The 22,846-nt window shown below is 43.2% G+C and overlaps 1 protein-coding gene across 1 annotated transcript; it reads right to left on the bottom strand.

The window, feature by feature from the left end:
• Nucleotides 1-8,224: 8,224 nt before the first annotated feature.
• Nucleotides 8,225-20,093, bottom strand: LOC106561214 (proline-rich transmembrane protein 4). Its single transcript, XM_082957242.1, has 3 exons — nucleotides 19,733-20,093; nucleotides 17,077-18,102; nucleotides 8,225-13,494 (listed from the first exon to the last, which is right to left on the bottom strand). The coding sequence occupies exons 2-3, from the start codon at nucleotides 17,972-17,974 to the stop codon at nucleotides 11,330-11,332; spliced, it is 3,063 nt and encodes a 1,020-aa protein (XP_082813368.1). The 5' UTR covers nucleotides 17,975-18,102; nucleotides 19,733-20,093; the 3' UTR covers nucleotides 8,225-11,329.
• Nucleotides 20,094-22,846: the final 2,753 nt, after the last annotated feature.

Below are 22,846 nucleotides of genomic sequence, written 5' to 3'. Positions count from 1 at the left end.
TGGCAGTTGTGTGTGTGTGGGGGGGGGGGGGGGGGTGTGCAAATAGTCTGGGCTGCCATTTGACTAGATGTTCAGGAGTCTTCTGGCTTGGGGTAGAAGCTGTTTAGAAGCCTCTTAGACCTAGACTTGGAGCTCCGGTACCGTGTGGTAGCAGAGAGAACAGTCTATGACTAGGGTGGCTGGAGTCTTTGACAATTTTTATAATGTACGTAGCTAATGTAGAACTGTGACTACTGTGTCCTGGGAGAGACTATTTGAACATAATAATCCTTGTTTTATGTACCCTGGAACTCTTTAAACCTGTTCTGGTTGATCATGGTCCTTGGTCTCAGATGTGTTTGGAGCACAGGAGGCAGTTGGCACCTTGATTGGGGAGGACGGCCTCTTGGTAATGGCTGGAGTGAAATGGTATCAAATACATCAAACATGGTTTCCATGTGTTTGATTCCATTCGCTCTGTTCCAGTCATTATTATGAGCAGTCCTCCCCTCAGCAGCCTCCACTGGTTTGGAGGTTCAGTAGTGTTTTTTACTGTATGAAATAGCATAGAGGTCTGTCTGTGTGGCTCTACTGTAGAGAGGACCAAAGCTAGGATAAGCTATAAGGTAAGCGTTAGCCTTAAATCAGGGATAACCACAGCGCCTTAAGACTGCACATGAAGGCTATACCAGTGTTGTAGTACTAGAGTCCGGGGGCCTCATTTTATCAAATTTGTGGGTAAACCATGTGTGGGATCATTTCCATGCAAAGTGTAAGATTTATCACTATGAACTTTGCTTGAGAGTGTGCAGACATTTATGCACAGCCATAACGATGCATAGGCACAGTGTAAAGTGGCGGAATAAGGGAACTGCTTGTCAAGCATAGAATGGGGGAATTATTCTGTATGTTGAAAATGTGTGAAATTGTGAGAGTAATAATTAAATAATTTTTCGATTTAATTGTATTCTATTGTGAATCTTTATTTTTACTATTTTCTACATTGTAAAATAACAGTAAAGACATCAAAACTATGAAATAACACATATGGAATCATGTAGTAAGCAAAAAAGTGTTAAACAAATCAAAATATATTTGAGATTCTTGAAAGTAGCCACACTTTGCCTTGATGACAGCTTTGCACACACTTGGTATTCTCTCAACCAGCTTCATGAGGTAGTCACCTGGAATGAATTTCAATTAACAGATGGGCCTTGTTAATTTGTGTAATTTCTTTCCTTAATGCGTTTGAGCCAATCAGTTGTGTTGTGACAAGGTAGGGGTGGTATACAGAAGATAGCCCTATTTGGTAAAAGACCAAGTACATATTAGGGCAAGAACAGCTAAAATAACAAAGGGAAACAGCCTATCATTACTTTAAGACATGATGGTCTGTCAATACGGAAAATTGGGCAGTCGCAAAAACCATCAAGCACTATGATGAAACTGGCTTTCATGAGGACCGCCACAGGAAAAGAGGACCTCTGCTGCAGTTACCTCTGCTACAGAGGGCAAGTTCATTAGAGTTAACTGCAACTCAGATTGCAGCCCAAATCAATGCTTCACAGAGTTCAAGTAACAGACAGATCTCAACATCAACTGTTCAGAGGAAACTGCGTGAATCAGGACATCATGGTCGAATTGCTGCAAAGAAACTACTACTAAAGGACACAAATAAGAAGAAGAGACTTGCTTGGGCCAAGAAACACGAGCAATGCACATTAGCCCGGTGGAAATCTGTCCTTTGGTCTGATGTGTCCAAATGTGAGATGTTTGGTTCCAACCGCTGTGTCTTTGTGAGACACAGAGTAGGTGAACGGATGATCTCCACATGTGTGGTTCCCACCGTGAAGCATGGAGGAGGAGGTGTGGGGGTGGTTTCACAGATTTTTTTACCAATATGGCTACCACATTCTGCAATGATACGCCATCCCATCTGGTTTGGACTTAGTGGGACTATAATTTGTTTTTCAACAGGACAATGACCCAAAGCACACCTCCAGGCTGTGTACAGGCTATTAGACCAAGGAGAGTGATGGAGTGCTGCATCAGATGACCTGGCCTCCACAATCACCAACCTCAAACAAATTGAGATGGTTTGGGATGAGTTGGAGAGCAAAGTGAAGGAAAAGCAGCCAACAAGTGCTCAGCATATGTAACAGTGTAGGTTCCGTCCCTCTCTTCACCCCAACCCGGGCTCGAACCAGGGACCCTTGCACACATCAACAACTGACACCCACCAAAGCATCGTTACCCATTGCGCCACAAAAGCCGCGGCCCTTGCAACGCAAGGGGAAACCCTACTTCAAGTCTCAGAGCGAGTGATGTCACTGATTGAAACGCTATTAGCGCGCACCACCGCTAACTAACTAGCCATTTCACATCGGTTACACTCACCCCCCCTTTGACCTCCTCCTGTTCCGCAGCAACCAATGATCCGGGTCACGGCACCAATGTAACAGTGTAGGTTCCGTCCCTCTCTTCGCCCCAACCCGGGCTCGAACCAGGGACCCTTGCACACATCAACAACTGACACCCACCGAAGCATCGTTACCCATCGCGCCACAAAAGCCACGGCCCTTGCAACGCAAGGGGAAACCCTACTTCAAGTCTCAGAGCGAGTGACGTCACTGATTGAAACGCTATTAGCGCGCACCACCGCTAACTAACTAGCCATTTCACATCGGTTACACATATGTGGGAACTCCTTCAAGAGTGGTGGAAAAGCATTCCTCATGATGCTGGTTGAGAGAATGCCAAGAGTGTGCAAAGCTGTCATCAGTGCAAAGGGTGGCTACTTTGAAGAATATAAAATATAAAATGTATTTTGATTTGTTTAACACTTTTTGGGTTGCTATGTGATTCCATATGTGTTATTTCATAGTTTTGATGTCTTCACTATTATTCTACAATGTAGAAAATAGTCAAAATAAAGAAAAACCCTTGAATGAGTAGGTGTGTCCAAACTTTTGACTGGTACTGTATAATTGGACCATGTCAGAGCATCTGTTATGATAATAATTCATATAAAGTAGGCTACAGTCATTTGTTAAATTAGAGGCGCAGGTGAAATACTGTAAAAGACAGATGGGAAATCGAACGAGAGACAGCTGAGCTTGCTCTTTCGGCACGCTGCATTTCGCAGAGAGTGTGTTTTTAGAGATCGGTGGGACTTTTTTGCAGAAAGTACAGATTGGCTCATCAGATATCGTTTCCCAAAACCAATCTTATTGGATTTTTATTTAAGACCTGCTTTAGAAAGGCACACACACATGCTATTCCGGTGCACATGCAAGTGCTATCCACCCTCTGGTTTTTGCCAACGGGAACTTTTCAGTGTGAGCTTGCCGATCAGCATCTCACAGCCCTTGATAAGCCTATGTTTTGGATGCAGTCATCAGCAAAACGACCAGTTACATAAAATGTCCATACACCATCGCACAACAGGTTGAAGTCAATAGGGGTTTCTTTGTCCATCAGCATTCCCAACAATGAACGGAGCAATGGATGGCACCCACATCGCCATAAAAGAACCATCCCAAAACGAGTTAAACTATGCCGCCTCAGCCAGCGTGTGAACAGAAAAGGCTTCCACTCATCTGCGGGTGATAGGCAAAATAATGCGCAAAATAAGTTGTTGAATGTGGTGGCAGGGTGGCCATGTGGAAAGCACGACACGTTCATTCTGCAGAACGGCAATGGCACAGTTGCTTGCGAAAGTATTCACCCCCCTTGGCATTTAATCTATTGTGTTGCCTTACAAGCTGGAATTAAAATGGATTTTTTTAGGGGTTGGTATCATTTGATTTACACAACATGCCTACCACTTTGAAGATGCAAAATATTTTTTATTGTGAAACAAACAGAACTTGAGCATGCATAACTATTCATTCCCCCCCAAAGTCAATACTTTGAAGAGCCACGTTTTGCAGCAATTACAGCTGCAAGTCTCTTGGGGTATGTCTCTATAAGCTTGGCACATCTAGCCACTGGGATTTTGCCCATTCTTCAAGGCAAAACTGCTCCAGCTCCTCCAAGTTGGATGGGTTCCTCTGGTGTTCAGCAATCTTTAAGTCATACCACAGATTCTCAATTGGATTGAGGTCTGGGCTTTGACTAGGCCATTCCAAGACATTTAAATGTTTCCCCTTAAACCATTTGAGTGTTGCTTTAGTAGTATCCTTAGGGTCATTGTCCTGTTGGAAGGTGAACCGCTGTCCCAGTCTCAAATCTCTGGAAGACTGAAACAGGTTTCTCTCAAGAATTTCCCAGTATTTAGTGCCATCCATAATTTCTTCAATTCTGACCAGTTTCCCAGTCCCTGCCGATGGAAAAACATCCCCACAGCATGATGCTGCCACCACCATGCTTCACTGTGGGGATAAAGTTCTCAGGGTGATGAGAGGTGTTGGGTTTGCGCCAGAAATAGTGTTTTCCTTTATGTCTAAAAAGCTCAATTTTAGTCTCATCTGTCCACAGTACCTTCTTCCATATGTTTGGAGAGTCTCCCACATACCTTTTGGCGAACACCAAACGTGTTTGCTTATTTTTTTCTTTAAGCAATGGCTTTTTTCTGGCTACTCTTCTGTAAAGCCCAGCTCTGTGGAGTGTATGGCTTAAAGTGGTCCTATGGACAGATACTCCAATCTCCGCTGTGGAGCTTTGCAGCTCCTTAAGAGTTATCTTTGTCTTTTTGTCTCTTTGTTGCCTCTCTGATTAATGCCCTCCTTGCCTGGTCCGTATTTCTTGGTGGGCGGCCCTTTCTTGGCAGGTTTGTTGTGGTGCCATATTCTTTACATTTTTAAATAATGGATTTAATGGTGCTCCGTGGGATGTTCAAAGTTTCTGATATTTTGTTATAACCCAACCCTGATCTGTACTTCTCCACAACTTTGTCCCTGACCTGTTTGGAGAGCTCCGTGCCGCTTGCTTGGTGGTGCCCCTTGCTTTGTGGTGTTGCTGACTCTGGGTCCATTCAGAACAGGTGTATATATACTGAGATCATGTGACAGATCATGTGACACTTAGATTGCACACAGGTGGACTTTATTTAACTAATTATGTGACTCCTGAAGGTAATTGGTTGCACCAGATCTTGTTTAGTGGCTTCATAGCAAAGGGCTGAATACATTGGCACGCACCACTTTTCCGTATTTTTTGTTGTTGTTGTTGAATTTTTTTAAACAAGTTATTTTTTCCATTTCCCTTCACCTATTTAAACTATTTTGTGTATGTCCATTACATTAATCCCAAATAAATATCCATTTAAATTACAGGTTGTAATGCAACGAAATAGGAAAAACGCCAAGGGGGATGAATACTTTTGCAAGGCACTGTATATGCCTACAGGAGGGTGCTGTTGAGGATGGATGGCATATTAGTGAGTTGTCTAGCTACTCATTTTAAGTATATTTGCCATTGCTAAAGCGACTTGAATTGTCCTAATGGTCCTCTCTTTGTAGCTATGTTTTAATTTGTACAGGTAACCACAACTGAGTGAGCAAAGTAAAACATTTTGATTGTACTCAATCTCTGACACTAGGCACCTCTATTTCAGTCTTGGAAAAGTACTTTTTTTTCATAGCTTTTTTTGTTTGCCCGTTGTAGGTTATATTTCATGGTCCGGCGTTGTACATTCCCCACAGGCTTTAAAGAGATTATTTTGACCATATGTGACCCACCGGCTTGATTCGGTTCTAGTAGCAACATGACATTTTTATTTTTACTTTTAAATTGGAATAAAGTAGAGACTCAGAGCTACAAAAGGGTACATCAGCCATACACTGCAGTTGAGGAACAATGGGAAAGTAATTCTGCTTTGAAAGTTGATAAACTTGTAACCCCACTTTTGAGGAAAGGGCCCTTGAATGTTTTTGTACATGGTACACCTACTGGAGAGCTCTTTGTCTACACCTATTCCGCATCATTCACACCCTCTTAAGCCTTAGCCCCACCCATCTCTTTACAATAAGGAAAACCTAAAGGTAAAAATCAACTTTATCTACTCTTTGGCCTATATCCTAATCTGACTTTGAAAGTGTCCAGATAAAAAATATTTATAATTACAGGATGCTTACCCAGACACTTGTCTACATTGATGGGTCATGTGAAAGAAATGCTACAACCACCCCCAACCACATCTAGTTATTTGTACGGGTCACTATTGTCTATACATGTACACATGTTCCTGAAATACAATAAATGGCCATAATCAACCTCAGACACACTTGGCTAACTTGATGGGTCTAGTAATCATTATCTTGCGAAGTGGAGTCTTGTTTAGACATGTAGCTACCAAGCTAAACAATTAACTATATTCCCAACCCATAGCTACAGTACAAATGGATTGTCATAGCTTGCCACTATGCATAAAATGCTAGAGTATGAATCTGCAGGTAGCTAAAGCAAACAAACTAGGTTCAAAGCTAGCTAGCTAACATTAGGCTACAACTAGCAATGCAAATGGATTTCTGAGATCCTAATAATATTACTACACAGATCATACACGTAATGTTAGCTAGTGATCTAGCTAACTAACAGTATGCTTTAACTTGCAATGAAAACGACTTTCTGACAAAATTAGAAATGTATAATATCTGAAAATGTAGCTAGACTTGTACATGGATGAACACTTCACAGCAGCATGTCTTTTCCGTTTGGTTTGTAGCTAGGCACATGAAAGTTCACATGTTCCAGAAGGCATTTCTGCCAAAAAACACATTTTGCTAAAAAATTTATTTGTTAAAATGCCTCTCCTGTGAATTAGTGACGTGCGACATACGCCTAGCTTATTAAACATTCTGAATTCCCTTCGTAAGTAGTATTTTATAATAATTTCTAAGCAATATTGATAAATAAGGTCCCAGGACTCGGACTTGAATTGGACTCGAGTCACGATTTTCATGACTTATGACTCGACTCGGACTCGACCAGTGAGGACTTGGACTTGGACTCGATTAGTAGTGACTTTGTTGCATGATTTAACATAGTAGCTACACCAGCAAATGTTAGAGTGCTGTATTATGTACATATCCTTACAATGTGCAACAATGTAACAGAATTTAGATTTTAAAATGGTTGGACCACAGCTTTAGCACTACCAAGGGACTCTTGACTCAAGTATAAAGGACTAGGACTTTAACACTAGGGACTTTGGACTCGACTCTGACTCGAGGTTTAGTGTGTTGATTACTTCACTGGTCTACACTGTGGATATTGCTGTAATCAGGTTCTCACTGGATTCTTATCAGTTTGGAATCAAACAAAACAGATAGAAAGTAGATAGCCAAATACTGTTTTGTCTGTGTGTAAAGTTTTGTGATGTGTTTTCTGATGACAGCATAATTGTACAGTGACTTTGGCCTAGTCTTTAGTTTATCAGTAGACTGTTAATAATATGATGTATTTGTAAATATATACTGTAGTACTTGAGTGGATTTGAGAAAAGGAATATATATGTAGGCCACAATATAATACTGTATACCGTGTAATATACCTTAGGGCTGGTTTCCTGAACACAGACTAAGCCTAGCCATGGACTTAAGCATGCTCAATGAGGAGTGTGTGTCCTGGAAACCATCCCTGGATGTCTTTCTATAATTATCTTGTTAACCAGGCTGAATGTACTGCTACTACAGATGTAGGATCTTAATTTGATCACTCTTTTGTTGCTGAGAATGTTCTTACACAGCAGGAAATGCAAGCGTGTGTATTTGAGTGTATTTGAGTTTGAAAAAGGCTTCTAAAGTTTGTAATTTCCAGTTTAAAATGTCAGACTTGATTTGCCTCAACAAAAATGTATCAACCCCTACAAAAATGTCAATTTTAATTATAATCCACATCAGTGGAGGCTGCTGAGGGGATGAATGGCATCAAACACATGGAAACCATGTTTGATATATTTGATACCATTCCACACCTATTCCGCTCCAGCCATTACCACACCAACCTCCAGTGATCCACATAATAATTCAACATTTCTGTTGATGCAGGATTATTTTCCTGCAAACTGGCTCAAATGAAGATTCTACATCTGTACCTGGTGGCAGTGAGTGAAGAAATGTTGTTTATCCATCTTCCATTACATAAATCTTCTTCCTGTAGAAGACCTGCAGCTAGTTTATAACAGTAGACCACTATCAGTTGTTAGTCAACCACCAGCAATGACAGAACCACTCTGTCTGTTGTGTTAACCTTTGTTTGAAGTGAACCTTGGGTGCTGAACATTGCACAAAAGCTGATCAGATGTTTTATTAGTGTTATTTATTTTGTTATATCCTGGTGATCTCAATCTCTGGCTTTTAATTCACTCAAGCTGTACCATGCTGTTGCATAAACCAGAATAAAGAAGTTGACTAATCTACTGATCTCCTTATTTGGTGTATGTATGTTGTGTAGGCCTATCATGATTAATGAGCTGATTAATGACATTACATCACATCATTACATCAGTTGCTGCCCATAACGTCATTACTAACATTGCGACAGCGTCTTTTTTCCACACCAACAGAGGACAATTTGGTCTTTGTTATGCTTGCTCCCTTGCTCGTTCCTTTTCTCCCTTTCTCCCTTTTTCTCTTTCTCCTTATTTCACCCCTTTTCTCCTCACTCCATTCGTAACTCTTATCCCAAGCCTAACCTGTTTAATAGCAACATAAACCACACTCAAGGCTTACACTACAGATTTACATCTGTGGTAGCTAGATGAACAGACATTGAATTCATTACTATTTCTATTTTTAACTATTGCTGCTGACTACTGAAAAAAACTCCAAACTATGTTGAATGTTCAACACCTACAGTACCAGCAAAAAGTTTCTACACACCTACTCATTCAAGGGTTTTTCTTTCATTGTAGAATAATAGTGAAGACATCAAAACTATGAAATAACTATGAAATAACCAAAAACGTGTTAGCCACCCTTTTCCCAGATGACAGCTTTGCACCCCTTGGCATTCACTCAACCAGCTTCATGAGGTAGTAATGCATTTCAATTAACAGGTGTGCCTTGTTAAAAGTACATTTGTGGAATGTCTTTCCTTCTTAATGCGTTTGAGCCAATCAGTCGTGTTGTGACAAGCTCGGGGTGGTATACAGAAGATAGCCCTATTTGGTAAAAGACCAAGTCCATATTATGGCAAGAACAGCTCAAATTATCAAAGAGAAACGACATGAAGGTCAGTCAATCTGGTAAATTTCAAGAACTTTTAAAGTTTCTTCAAGTGCAGTCGCAAAAAACATCAAGCGCTATGACGAAACTGGCTCTCATGAGGACCGCCACAGGAAAGGAAATCCCAGTGTTACCTCTGCTGTGGAGGATAAGTTCATTAGGTACCAGCCTCAAAAATTCAGCCCAAATAAATGCTTCACAGAGGTCAAGTCACAGACACATCTCAACATCAACTGTTAAGTGGGGGCTGTGTGAATCAGGCATTCATGGTCAAATTGGTGCAAAGAAACCACTACTAAAGGACACCAATAAGAAGAAGAGACTTGTTTGGGCGAAGAAACACAAGCAGTGGAAATCTGTCCTTTGGTCTGATGAGTCCAAATTTGAGATTTTTGGTTCCAACCGCCACGTCTTTGTTAGACACAGAGTAGGTGAATGGATGATCTCCCCATGTGTGGTTCCCACCATGAAGCATGGAGGAGGAGGTGTGGTGGTCTGGGGGCGCTTTGCTGGTGACACTGTCTGTGATTTATTTAGAATTCAAGGCACACTTAACCAGCATGGCTACCACAGCATTCTGCAGCGATACGCCATCCCATCTGGTTTGCACTTAGTGAACTATTATTTGTTTTTCAACAGGACAATGACCCAACACACCTCCAGGCTGGGTAAGGGCTATTTGACCAAGACGGAGAGGGATGGAGTACTGCATTAGATGACCTGGCCTCCAAAATCACCCAACCTCAATCCAATTGAGATGGTTTGGGATGAGTTGGACGGCAGAGTGAAGGAAAAGCAGCTAACAAGTGCTCAGCATATGTGGGAACTCCTTCAAGACTGTTGAAAAAATATTCCAGGTGAAACTTGTTGGGAGAATGCCAAGAGTGTGCAAAGCTGTCATCAAGGTAAAGGGTGGCTACTTTGAAGAAACTAAAATATATTTAAATTTGTTAAATACTTTTTTGGTTACTACATTATTCCATATATGTTAATTCATAGTTTTCATGTCTTCACTATTATTCTACAATGTAGAAATTAGTAAAAATAAAGAAAAACCCTTGAATGAGTAGGTGTGTCCAAACCTTTGACTGGTACTGTAAGTTCAACTGAAACAACTCCATGTGATATGGCCTGTAGCTCATGACAATGTATAGAGTTGGAGAATCCCTAAAAGTCTACAGTATTATCTATAGTGTCTGTTGTATGTTCATACACTACAATTAATGACTTGTGTTTTCAAACATCATAAACTTAATGTTTTGTTTATCATACCTTGTCTATGATACATGCCATACAGTATAAATGTTTTCCATGTACATTGTGTTTACAAATAAACATTTTACACAGCCTTTAATGATGTATGTACAGTATGACACATATACTCTTTGTAGAAAAAAGGTTTGAAGTCAGTGTGAATATCAGAGAATGAACTGGTTTGTTCCTGTCTGAAAAACGTTGTTAGATCTCTCTGATTGATTTGGTGTTGGTTCCATAGCTACATTTGGCACTTGGACACTCTAACACAACTCCTGGTTGACATTGCTGTTGCGACTTAAACAGATACGCTTGAGGTAGGGCACCAGTTATAAATGCTTTATAAGAACAAATGTTTTAATAAAAAAAAACAGCTATAATGTACAGTATGACAGCATCTGTTACACTATGTTCACTCTCCCCCAGTAAGTGCCACTAAAGCATGAAGTGATCTTGCACATTTCTATGGCTTTCGTCAACACTACACTGACATTAGTGTTCTAATCTACTCTACATTGGTTGGCTCAGAAAGTTGTTTCATTTAGCACATATTGTAACTCTATAACTGTACACTTAGAACTAATCAACCAGAACTTTATCTCTTTATTTAGTTCTAATTAAGTCTAACTTATGTCTATTTTCTACATGTAGAATCCCAGAAAACTGTAATTAATAGTAATTCCTCCAAACACGTCTGATGTAGCAGTGAAAGAGATAATTGAGCTCAATGTTAACCACTCAAACACAAACTTTAGCTTATCAGTTAAGTCCTTAGATCGCTCTAGAGGTCAATATATAATCTCTGTGCATTTTACATCATATCCTTATGTCCTTACATAACAGATAAATATCTTGGTTTAGCTCGGCAGACTAACAGTGTCTTGTGGCGCATAGATGACTCATGGTTCAAACCCAGTAGTATCTACCTACAAGTCAATAGTGTCACTGCACACGCTAAGAGCATCGATCTGTCGGCACACGTTGACGAACTCCGCTTGTACGGCCAGATCCCGTTCCAGCAACCTGCTTTCACTCAGGTCCTCTCTGCCCGCCAGCCGCCCCTCCCCCTGGCTGTCCTGCGAGGTGGAGCTGAGGGTGCGGTAGCGTCTGTGGTGGGTGAGGTTGGGGAGCGTCCTGGGCAGACTGCTCTGGGAATGGAGCTGCCCTCTCTTGGAGGGGGGATGCGAATGCGCCCCTCCTGCCCCCAGGCTGGAGAACAGACCCTGGGAAGACCCACTCAGGGATTCCTGGCACATGCAGCTGGAGTTACTACCTCTCCACCAGCGCTCAGGGGGAGAGATGGGATCGCCGTGGCCTGGGAGGATGCACTCAGGCTGGGGTGGCCGTGTAGGAGACATATCCACATCCCTACAGGAAGAGGTCCGGTAGAGGGAGCTGTCGGCTGAGTTGTGTCCAGGTTGTGAGGCACTCTGGCTGAGGTGGGAGCCAGGGGAGTTCAGGGAGAGGCTGGAGGATGCATGGAGTAGCCTGGGATGACTGAAGAGACTGTGGGGGAACAGGGTTTCGTTGTACAGGGCCTGGTCTATGCTCCGGGACAGGTCGATTGGAGAGGGGGGGCGCAGGTACATTGTGGAGTCAGTGTCCAGAACTAGACTAGCCTGGGAAGAGCCCTGGGATGCAACCCCAGCTTGAGGCATCCATGGTGGGCTGGGAGGGTCAGGGAGGTGGGGGTGTCTGGAGGTTCTGGTCTGGTCAGGGTGGGTGTTAGGGTTAGGATGCAGGTTCAGTCCGTTTGAGGGGGGGTCCATTAGTGTATAAAGGGGGAACGCTTCAGACTTGCACTTACTGATGACATCACACACCACCAGCTTCTCTTCCTGCCCCAGGGACCAGGGGTAGTGAGGGGGGAGGGCTGGGGAGAGGGGAAGGGGGTGGCTAGGCCCTCCTGAGGGTGAGCCACAGGGCAGCTGCACCCAGGACCCCGGACGGGGGTTGCAGTTGGGTTTAGTCCAGGGGCAGGAGTTAGAGTTGGAGCAACAGAAGAGGAGGGGATGAGTGCCGATGATTGACAAGGACAGACACACCCCCACCTCACAGAGCCTGCAGCCCAGCTGGTAGCCCCACCAAGGCCAGGGCTGAAACCCCGCCCCAGCACTCACCCCTCCAAACCCCATTGCATGTAACATCCCATACAGCTGGAGCCCCCCACAGCTTAACAGGCACAGAGACCCTCCCACCCCAGCCCCTGCCGCCCTGCTCCACTCCCCAGCCTCAGCGAATGGGCAGCGGGACGGCCTCTCCACCAACACCGGGGAACCTGTTACCTCTCCCTCACCATCACTCAGCCGTTGGACATGCTTGGTGTCTTGTCGTACAAAGCAGTAGAAGAGGAGGAAGGAGCAGGAGAGGAGGAGGCAGAGTAGGATGAACACTCCCTGGGGGAGTAGGAGGAGGACAGGGAGGCTGGGGAAGACATGGAAGAGAGTTATGGAACCCAGGGAGGCCCCAAAGTGCAACAGTGAGAGGGAGAACAAGAGACAGGGCCGGGGCAGAGCTGAGAGAGGGAGAGAGAGAGAGAGGGAGAAAGGGAGGGAGAGGTGCATGCGAGAGCGGAGGGAGAGGAGGAGGAAGGAGAGGGAGAAGGCAGAGGTGAGGCAGGGTAAGGGTAGCTCAGAAAGTAGGAGAGAGCCCAGAGCAGACAGGCGGTCCTGGTGACTATAAGCATCATACAGCAGAGTGAATGCTCTAGTGCCTCCAGTGGCCAGGAGGAACAGATGCAGCAGGGTGAAGTAGGGGCTTCCCGGGGGGCAGCGCAGGGGCAGGCCTAACAGGCAGAGTACAGATATCAGACCTAATGCAGCGAACACAGATCCCAGACCGTAGATGTGGACCTCCCAGGCAAAGCCCCAGGTGGCCAGAGCTGAGTTCCAATCAGAATACAGAGGCACGAAGAGAGGAGGGGTTAGAGACAGAATGGGGCGCTGGGATTTATTTGAGATGATGTCATCAGGGTAAACAGGGCTCCAGGATAGATTTGTGTTGCAGGGTGTGGCCTTGGTCTCCAGGCTGCAGTCGAGGATAGGTGTCTCATTGGTGGCTGACTTAGGCCACACCTCCTCTGGAGACACACCTGTAAAACAGAAACAAAGATGGTTGAAACTGATGCCCAAATCAACTCCTTGCCCCTATCCCCAGATCTGAGGCGTTTCATAGGGTGAAACATCAGCGAGTGTGGTGTAATCTATTGCAAAAGTACATGCTTGTAACTGGGAATCTCTAACTGGGTCAGAGAGAGAGAGAGAGAGAGCCAGGGGAGCGAGAGAGATGGAGGGGGGGGGCAGATTAGGTAGTATTGACCCCATTGCTGTTCTCATTTGTGAACTATTTATAAATCGCAGAAACTGGCACACTCACTAACATTACATAATTTATAACATAGTATTGTAGGTGCACATACACATTCCATATGTCTGTCCCCTATGATTACATACCATCTGAATAATGTAGACACTTCTATTCCCTATGTGCCTGCCTACTGCCTCTTCATAGAGAAATACAGTAAATACAGTACAGGGATAGGAGCTCTGCGACAAGACCTCTGGTCCCTCCTCTTCACATGCATGTGTGCGTGAGTTTGTTTTATCTTTATTTTAACAGGGAAGACATGTTAAGATTTAGGTCTCATTTCCAAATGCGCCCTGTACAATACAACAAAAATATACACACTATACCCAACATACAGTTGAAGTCGTAAGTTTACATACACTTAAATACACACATTAAAACTTGTTTTTTAACCACTCCACAAATTTCTTGTTAACAAACTATAGTTTTGGCAAGTCGGTTAGGACATCTACTTTATGCATGACACAAGTAATTTTTCCAACAATTGCTTACAGATTATTTCACTTATAATTCACTGTATCACAATTCCAGTGGGTCAGAAGTTTACATACACTAGTTAACTGTGCCTTTAAACAGCTTGGAAAATTCCAGAAAATGATGTCATCACTTTAGAAGCTTCTGATAGGCTAATTAACTACATTTGAGTCAATTGGAGGTGTACCTGTGGATGTATTTCAAGGCCTACCTTCAAACTCAGTGCCTCTTCACTTGACATCATGGGAAAATCAAAAGAAATAAGCCAAGACTTCCCCCCAAAAATTAGACCTCCACATTGACCTCCACAAGTCTGGTTCATCCTTGGGAGCAATTTCCAGATGCCTGAAGGTACCACGTTCATCTGTACAAACAATAGTACGCAAGTATAAACACCATGGGACCATGCAGCCATCATACCGCTCAGGAAGGAGATAGAGATAAACGTACTTTGGTGCGAAAAGTGTGAATCAATCCCAAAACAACAGCAAAGGACAAAAGTATCTATATCCACAGTAAAACGAGTCCTATATCGACATAACCTGAAAGGCCGCTCAGCAAGGAAGAAGCCACTGCTCCAAAACCACCATAAAAAAGCCAGACTACAGTTTGCAACTGCACATGAGGACAAAGATCGTACTTTCTGGAGAAATGTCCTCTGGTCTGATGAAACAAAAATAGAACTGTTTGGCCATAATGACCATCGTTATGTTTGGAGGAAAAAGAGGGAGGCTTGTAAGCCGACGATCACCATCCCAACCATGAAGCACGGGGGTGGCAGCATCACGTTGTGGAGATGCTTTGCTGCAGGAGGAACTGGTGGCCTTCACAAAATAGATGGCATCATGAAAGCAAAATGATGTGGATATATTGAAGCAACATCTCAAGACATCAGTCAGGAAGTTAAAGCTTGGTCGCTAAGGGGTCTTCCAAATGGACAATGACCCCAAGCATACTTCCAAAGTTGTCGCAAAATGGCTTAAGGACAACAAAGTCAAGGTATTGGAGTGGCCATTACAAAGCCCTGACCTCAATCCTATAGAAAATTTGTGGGCAGAACTGAAAAAGCATGTGCGAGCAAGGAGGCCTACAAACCTCACTCAGTTACACCAGCTCTGTCAGGAGGAATGGGCCAAAATTCACCCAACTTACTGTGGGAAGCTTGTGGAAGGCTACCTGAAACGTTAGAACCAAGTTAAACAATTTGAAGGCAATGCTACCAAATACTAATTGAGTGTATGTAAACTTCTGACCCACTGGGAATGTGATGAAAGAAATAGAAGCTGAAATAAATCTTTCTCTCTACTATTATTCTGACATTTCACATTCTTAAAATAAAGTGGTGATCCTAACTGACCTAAGACAGGGAATTCTTACTAGGATTAAATGTCAGGAATTGTGAAAAACTGAGTTTAAATGTATTTGGCTCAGTGTATGTAAACTTCCGACTTCAACTGTATATACATACGCACACACACACACACATATATATACACTTACTACTGTTCAAAAGTTTGTGGTCACTTAGAAATGTCCTTGTTTTTGAAAGAAAAGCACATTATCTGTCCATTAAATTAAAATAACATCAAATTGATCAGAAATACAAGGTGGACATTGTTAATGTTGTATATGACTATTGTAGCTGGAAACGGCTGATTTTTTATGGAATATCTACATAGGCGTACAGACCATTATCAGCAACCATCACTCCTGTGTTCCAAAGGCACGTTGTGTTAGCTAATCCCAGTTTATCATTTTAAAAGGCTAATTGATCATTAGAAAACCCTTTTGCAATTATGATAGAACAGCTAGAAACTGTTGTTCTGATTAAAGAAGCAATAAAACTGTCCTTCTTTAGACTAGTTGAGTATCTGATCTCATACAATGCTGTGTACTACTCCCTTCACAGAACAGCGCAAACTGGCTCTAACCAGAATAGAAAGAGGAGTGGGAGGCCTGGTGCACAACTGAGCAAGAGGACAAGTACATTAGAGTGTCTAGTTTTAGAAACAGACACCTCACAAGTCCTCAACTGGCAGCTTCAATAAATAGTACTCGCAAAACACCAGTCTCAACGTCAACAGTGAAGAGGCAACTCCGGGATGTCCCACAACTACCAGTCCAGCTATGTTTTGCCATTCATCTCATTTACTGTTATTCACATGGAATTAATTCACAGTCTCCCTCAGTTTAGCTGTTTAAGAAGACAGGACAGAGGAGAGAGAGGGAGTGGTAGAGATGAATGGGAGATGAAGGGGGGATTGAGAGAGGGGAGAAGAGAACGGGGATTGAAGGAGTGGGAGATGAGGAGGCGTGGAGTAAACTGCCCTGTGAATATAAAACAACCGTGTTTGCTAGCAGAATACATATCACACACACACACACACACACACACACACACACACACACACACACACACACACACACACACACACACACACACACACACACACACACACACACACACACACACACACACACACACACACTGTGGCACAGAGAAGACACAGAGCAGACAAGTCCCATCGCTTTCCAACACACACTTCAACAGAAAACATACTACTACTACTATGTACTGCTACAGAGGCATGTAAACATAAAATACACATTTCCTAACATCAGAGGTAGGATGTCATGAAGGGAAAATATATAAGGGGATACTCGTCACACTTCCACAGTACATCAGTTAATTCACCTCCAGTGTTACACAAAATAGAAAAATAGGACAATTATTTCTGATCAATATCCTATTCTTTCTTACTAACATCCTGAGGGTATTGTAAAAGCGGACATAAGACGGGAATGTGGGTTGGATTTGAGAAGTTCGTCTTACCTGTGCCTGTTCCTGTATCTGTGAGGTTTTCTGTGTAGTCCTCCAATTCTGAGAAGTCTCCAGTCTCCATCACGATATCTCCTTCCATCATGTCTCTTTGTGGGGTGGCTGGTTGGTCCAGAGATAGCAACCCTTTGTCTGTGGCCAAGGCTATGGGTTGGTCTTGGTCCGGGTCAGTAGTGGAGCCTAGCTGTGCTGTCACTGGGGTTGGTAAAGTAGGCCTAGTGAGTGGATTAAAGCCTGGGGTCTCTGTATAGTCAGAGCGAAAGAGAAGGATGGGTGTTGGTCTACCAATACTATCTCCATTCTGTGGGAGTGACAGATGTATCAGAGGAGTTTGTCCATCCTGTGAAGGAGTTAGTGGGGATCCAGCCTTCCCCCTGGTGTTGATCTCTTTTAGCTCGTTTTCAAGATCTCCATCCTGGATCCTGTCTGGTAGTCCATTCCTAAATAAGGTCCCAGTTGGAGGTTTCATTTCCATCCATGCAGTGACACTGTCTGCCTCTGTGAATCTGAATGTCTCCAGCCCTGTTTGTCTGGGGACAGTTTTAGGTGACTGCTCAGGGCTTTCCAGCAAATCATGGTATTCACCGATAGTTCCTTGAAACTCGTCTGTGTAGTCCTGTTTCTTAGTTTCCTCAGGTTCCAGTATGGAGCCCCTCAGCTCTGGAAACCAACCCAGAGAGTCGGCCATTCTGGCTCCAGCGTTGAGGCCTACCAGAGCCCAGGAGGCCCCTAAAGGGATGTGTGAAACCTGTACATCTGTCTGTGTGTCTGTGTGTGGGTGAGGTGGTGCCTCTGTGGCCAGGGGGAAGGCATGCAGATGGAGGAGAGGAGTGAGGGAGAGGAAGAGGAGGAGCAGGAATAGGAGGAGAGAGATACACATCACAACAGCCATAATGGAGACTCTATAGTATAATCTTCTCTGTGAAGTCACATGATGCAGGTAAACATCGCTGTCCAATCACATGATTCCCAGCGAACTCCTCTTTCACCTCGATCCCACACACCTTAGTATCAGCTCACCTGCAGAACACAGACAACACACACCTCAAAGTCAGCATACAAAAAACTGGAGCCATGTCCCTCTCCTCCTCCATTAGAAAAAAAACATACCCTTCAATGTATGCACGCATACCCCGTTAGATTTTTCCATGCCTCTCTCTGCCAATGCTCTCAGGATGTAGCACAGCAGTCACCATATATATTCCTACACACCCAGCTAGCACATTTGGTTCCTTGGAAGTTGTGGGAACCTACGTCTTTGGTTTCCCATTGGTTCTGGGAACGAAGTCATACGTTTCCTGACCGGTAAAACTGAACGTTTTTTAAACTTGTTCTGGGAACGTTAATTTTTAGGTAACCGGGAGGTTCTGAGAACATTTTACTATGGGTTCCTGAAAGTTTTCCTGTGAGGTTTTGTTATTGTTCTGAGAACCGAAATTAGAGGTTATTTAGAGTTTTTTTTGTATAACTTCCATAAAACATTCACTGAATTTTTCAATAGGACTGCTCGCTTAGGTTAACGGTTTTGAACTCCAGGCACAGATAGGACACATGGAAATTAATTTGCTTTGGCATTAATAATGTGTGGCACAGCATCAGTGCAATTTGAACCTATGATCTTCTGTTCTCTATCCATGGAATTAGTCCATTGCACCACCAGGATGGAGCTAGTATTTTTTTAAACTCATACAAAGCTGTTCATTTTGGTCTATTCAAACAGACCCCATTTCAAAGGAAACAAGCACTCATTAAAATCGGGTGTGGCCAATTAGTGGGCTCGACCAACACACCTGAACACACTTAACAAGATATAGGCTAGAGAGAGTTTTGTTGATGCAGAGGACAGAATGTATAGGATTTTCAATATAATATTTAAAAAGTTATTTGAACATTACTAATGTTTTCTTGTCGTTTTAATGGAACGTTTTCTTAATGTTCTGAGAACATGACTTTAAATAGAACCACAAGGAAACCTGAAGAACATTGTTTCTTAACGTTGTTAAAAAAAGTTGGAACATTACTTAAAATAGAATCATGAGGAAATCTGTTGGAAACGTTTTGCTGAAGTATTGAAATTCCAACAGGAGAATGTTGTTTCTTCACATTCTCAGAACTAATTGAGAAAATTCTCAATGTCAAACCATTAGGAGAACAATCCTAGAACATGACAAAAAAATATATTAAATGTAACCATGTTTGAACTTTTAGGAAATGTTCTGTTAAAGTAATGAAATACCAAGAAAATAACAATATTTTGTCAAGTTCCTTAAATGTCCTGACAAATGTTCCAAAGCCAAGCAACTATCCTGCACCATTCCAAGAACATCGTGGGAAGGTTGTATAAAGAATAACCATGGGTCAACCCCGCCTTCACCAAGTGCTAAGAAATATATGGTTCTCAGAACATTATGTGCTAGCTGGGTACACAGCAACACCAACTTCCTTTCAATCATTGTCTCTCTTCCTTAGCCCTTCACAACTCCCTAAACCCTACCTCAATCTATATATTCTGGATACACACACACACACACACCACACACACACACAACACACACACCACACACACACACACACACACACACACACACACACACACACACACACACACACACACACACACACACACACACACACAGCCTGTAGTACTCACTGTGCTGCGTCCCTCTGCTCTCCATCAGACAGACAGGAGAGGAAGAGGACAGGTCCCAGCTCAGCCAGACAACATCCCCCTCTGTCCCACACCGCGCTCCTGCTGCTTCCGTTGCTGCTGTAAAGATCCCTCTGTCTGTCTGTGTGTGTGTTAGACTGAGTTGCAGGTTCACTCTGCTCACTCCTCTTCTCAGTATCACTCACACACTCAGTATGCTCCTTCTTTCTACCCCTCCCTCCCTCGTTCAAGGGTGTGTGTGTCTCTCTCTCTATGATGTGTGTCAGGAATGCATGGTTCCCGAGGATACACCTCACTGGGCAAATAATTCATCAGTGCGGTCTTGTCGTATTATGGGATGGGAGCCAGTGGGGGACAAAAAGGGTTGGCGCACACACACACTGCAGATAAATATGCCTGTAAGAACGAATCGTTAACAGGAGGGTGGTATTGTGCATAGAATTAACTATCAGATCAATATAGTGTATTGGATGTAATTTGCAGCTGGAGTTGAAACCAACCCTCTCTGTCATGATTAACATAAAAGCAATAGTCAGTGTGAGAATGAAGCCAGTACATCACAAATTATAGAACAAACATCACAAGGAATTTGGAACTTCTTTGTGAGCTAAGAATGCACAACTTGTGATTTTGCATTGGTGTTAGTTTGGCATCTTCCTTCTGTTATCACACCATCTCTCTCTCTCATGTCTTATATACATACCCACTTCTCGCTCTGTCTTTATTCCCAATATCTCTCTCCTACTCAACATGTTGATGTCATCAGACTCTGATAGATATAGTACTTTATCTCCCTGCGGGGTAAAGTCCAGGCTCCTGTCCTCATTTAATTCCTCTCTGGATACTTTAAAATAGACACTGATCCACATACTGTACCTTGTTAATCTGTGTACATCTTCAGTCTGCACTCGGGTACTGTCCAGAGTGGAATAGGACTCCACATATGGGTCATTGTGCTGTATCTATATTATAGATCAGCTCTGCTAGTATACGACTGACTGGGGGTTGGATTATGGGTGAGCATAATTGATTACAGCAGTGCATTCACAGGACATGAGCCAATACATCTAGCCTCTGTCTATTCAATATCATACATAACAAACATGCTTTGGTATACAGTATTCCAGTATCTTGAACTTACATTAGTACTGACCAAATATCCATTGGATTTAGAGCAATGAAGAATGGATCATCTTCAGCATCAATATCTCCTCCGTCCCTCATGTCTGTTGGTCAGACTATCAGGCAGGTTTATGATAAATTAAGCTCTTATTTATCCCTGGCTGTAGTAGATACAGTAGAGCACTCTGTCCCTCCCCTACTTACCCCAGGGAAATATAAGACAGGCAGACAGACGGGCAGACAGACAGATGGTTTCATGTGATCTTATGTGAAGTTAATGTCACAACATGTAAAGCAACATGTGATAACATGAAACTACAAATGTGAAGACGTGATCACATGTGAAGTGTTCCAAAAACACATGTTTTCACTTGATTTCACATGGGAAATTTCTCGTGAAATCATGTGATTTTCCAAATGTGAAATCATGTTTTTTTTCTGAAAGGCCAGTGTAAAATGAGATAGAGTTTGGTCTCAGCATTATCTGTCCCTGTGGATCAGCAGAATCATTGATCCATAACCAGAGAGAGGACCAATAATTGATCAATGATGGATGAATAACAGTCACTAGGACCTGCTCACAGTAGGTCAACCTGGAGGTGAAGGGTCACAGAGTATAGGATAGTTAGCTGGGGTAAAATACTAACCGGGCATTCAACCAGGGGTGTTCTGTACCACATTTAAAACTGTTAGTCCACTGAGCTAAAGCTCCGAGACTCAACACAAGTCTTCCGGTTTCCGACAACAGGTGGCCAAATGTGCTGTAGGGGGTTAGGAGAGCCACACCAGAGCCGACTGACACCCGGTGTGATGACCGCACAGGAAGGCACCAACCAGCCAGAACTAAAGGGGTCCGGAGTGGAACAATGACTGACCAAACACATGATCTCAGCGTTGGGCATGGCAAACCAGTATTGGGCACGCCTCACACTGGCTATACAAACCCCCTACACACACTTAAACACAGGATGACATACACACACAGGCTTGCACAGGAACACCGACACTCGGGAACACAAAAACACACTCACATACACAGCTACATGCACACACACCACGTACGCACACGCACGTACTCAGACACACACACATTGTCTGCCTGTATGGCTGCTGAGTCAGGTTTGACAGGGGATGACTTGTCCAAACAGTGGGGCAGTGTGTGTGTGCATGTGTGTGTGTGTGTGTCATAAAGGCAGAAATCCATTTGCATGCACAAGAGATACTACAATTCAGATCATACCTGATAACGAGGATTGTGCCCTCTGCTGCAAAGCGCACTGTAGCAGCCAAATGAATGAATAAAATACTCTTGAAACAAATGGTTGTTTCAACTATGCGAAAACAACACGTTTAAAATGATCGAGGATAAAAACGTAATAAAGAACTAGAAAAAAGTCATTTTCTGAAGTAAATTTGGGTGCTTGCTAGTTTTGAAGTATTTATGGTTGTGAAATAGAAGTAGTAGTGGTAGTGATGGCAGTAGTAATGGTAGTAGTAGTAGTAGTAGTAGTAGTAGTAGGGTTTTCTTAGGCTACGGGCTAGTTATAATATAGTGACCTATTCTGGGATGGTTTGTAGGTGTGGAATTATTATAGTGGGTACTATAGCATCATTAGCCATAGAATGTGTTTACGCTCTCAAAATGCTTTAGTTTGAACAATCTTGTCACGCACTGATCTGTTTCACCTGTCCTTGTGCTTGTCTCCACCCCCTTCAGGTGTCGTTTATTTTCCCTGGTGTATTTATCCATGTTTCCTGTCTCTCTGTGCCAGTTCGTCTTGTTTGTCAAGTCAACCAGCATTTTTGTTTCTCAGCTCCTGCTTTCCCAGTCTCTCTTTTCTCGCCCTCCTGGTTTTGACCCTTGCCTGTCCTGACTCTGAGCCCGCCTGCCTGACCATCTGCCTCCTGTGTCTGCATTTATATAGCCAGACACAGGACATTATATAGCCACCTGCCCGGTCAAGAATTCCTTTT

The sequence above is a fragment of the Salmo salar genome, chromosome 10 (genome assembly GCF_965601325.2).
Source record: "Salmo salar chromosome 10, fSalSal1, whole genome shotgun sequence".
NCBI lineage: Eukaryota > Metazoa > Chordata > Actinopteri > Salmoniformes > Salmonidae > Salmo > Salmo salar.
This window is presented reverse-complemented; position numbering and strand designations above follow the sequence as displayed.

Excerpts from the sequence above, each read along its gene's own strand:
- LOC106561214 (XM_082957242.1), bottom strand. The coding sequence starts at position 17,974 with ATGGCTGTTGTGATGTGTATCTCTCTCCTCCTATTCCTGCTCCTCCTC. Across the intron at positions 13,495-17,076 it reads AGATACAGGAACAGGCACAG|GTGTGTCTCCAGAGGAGGTG; the intron begins GTAAGACGAACT and ends TCTGTTTTACAG.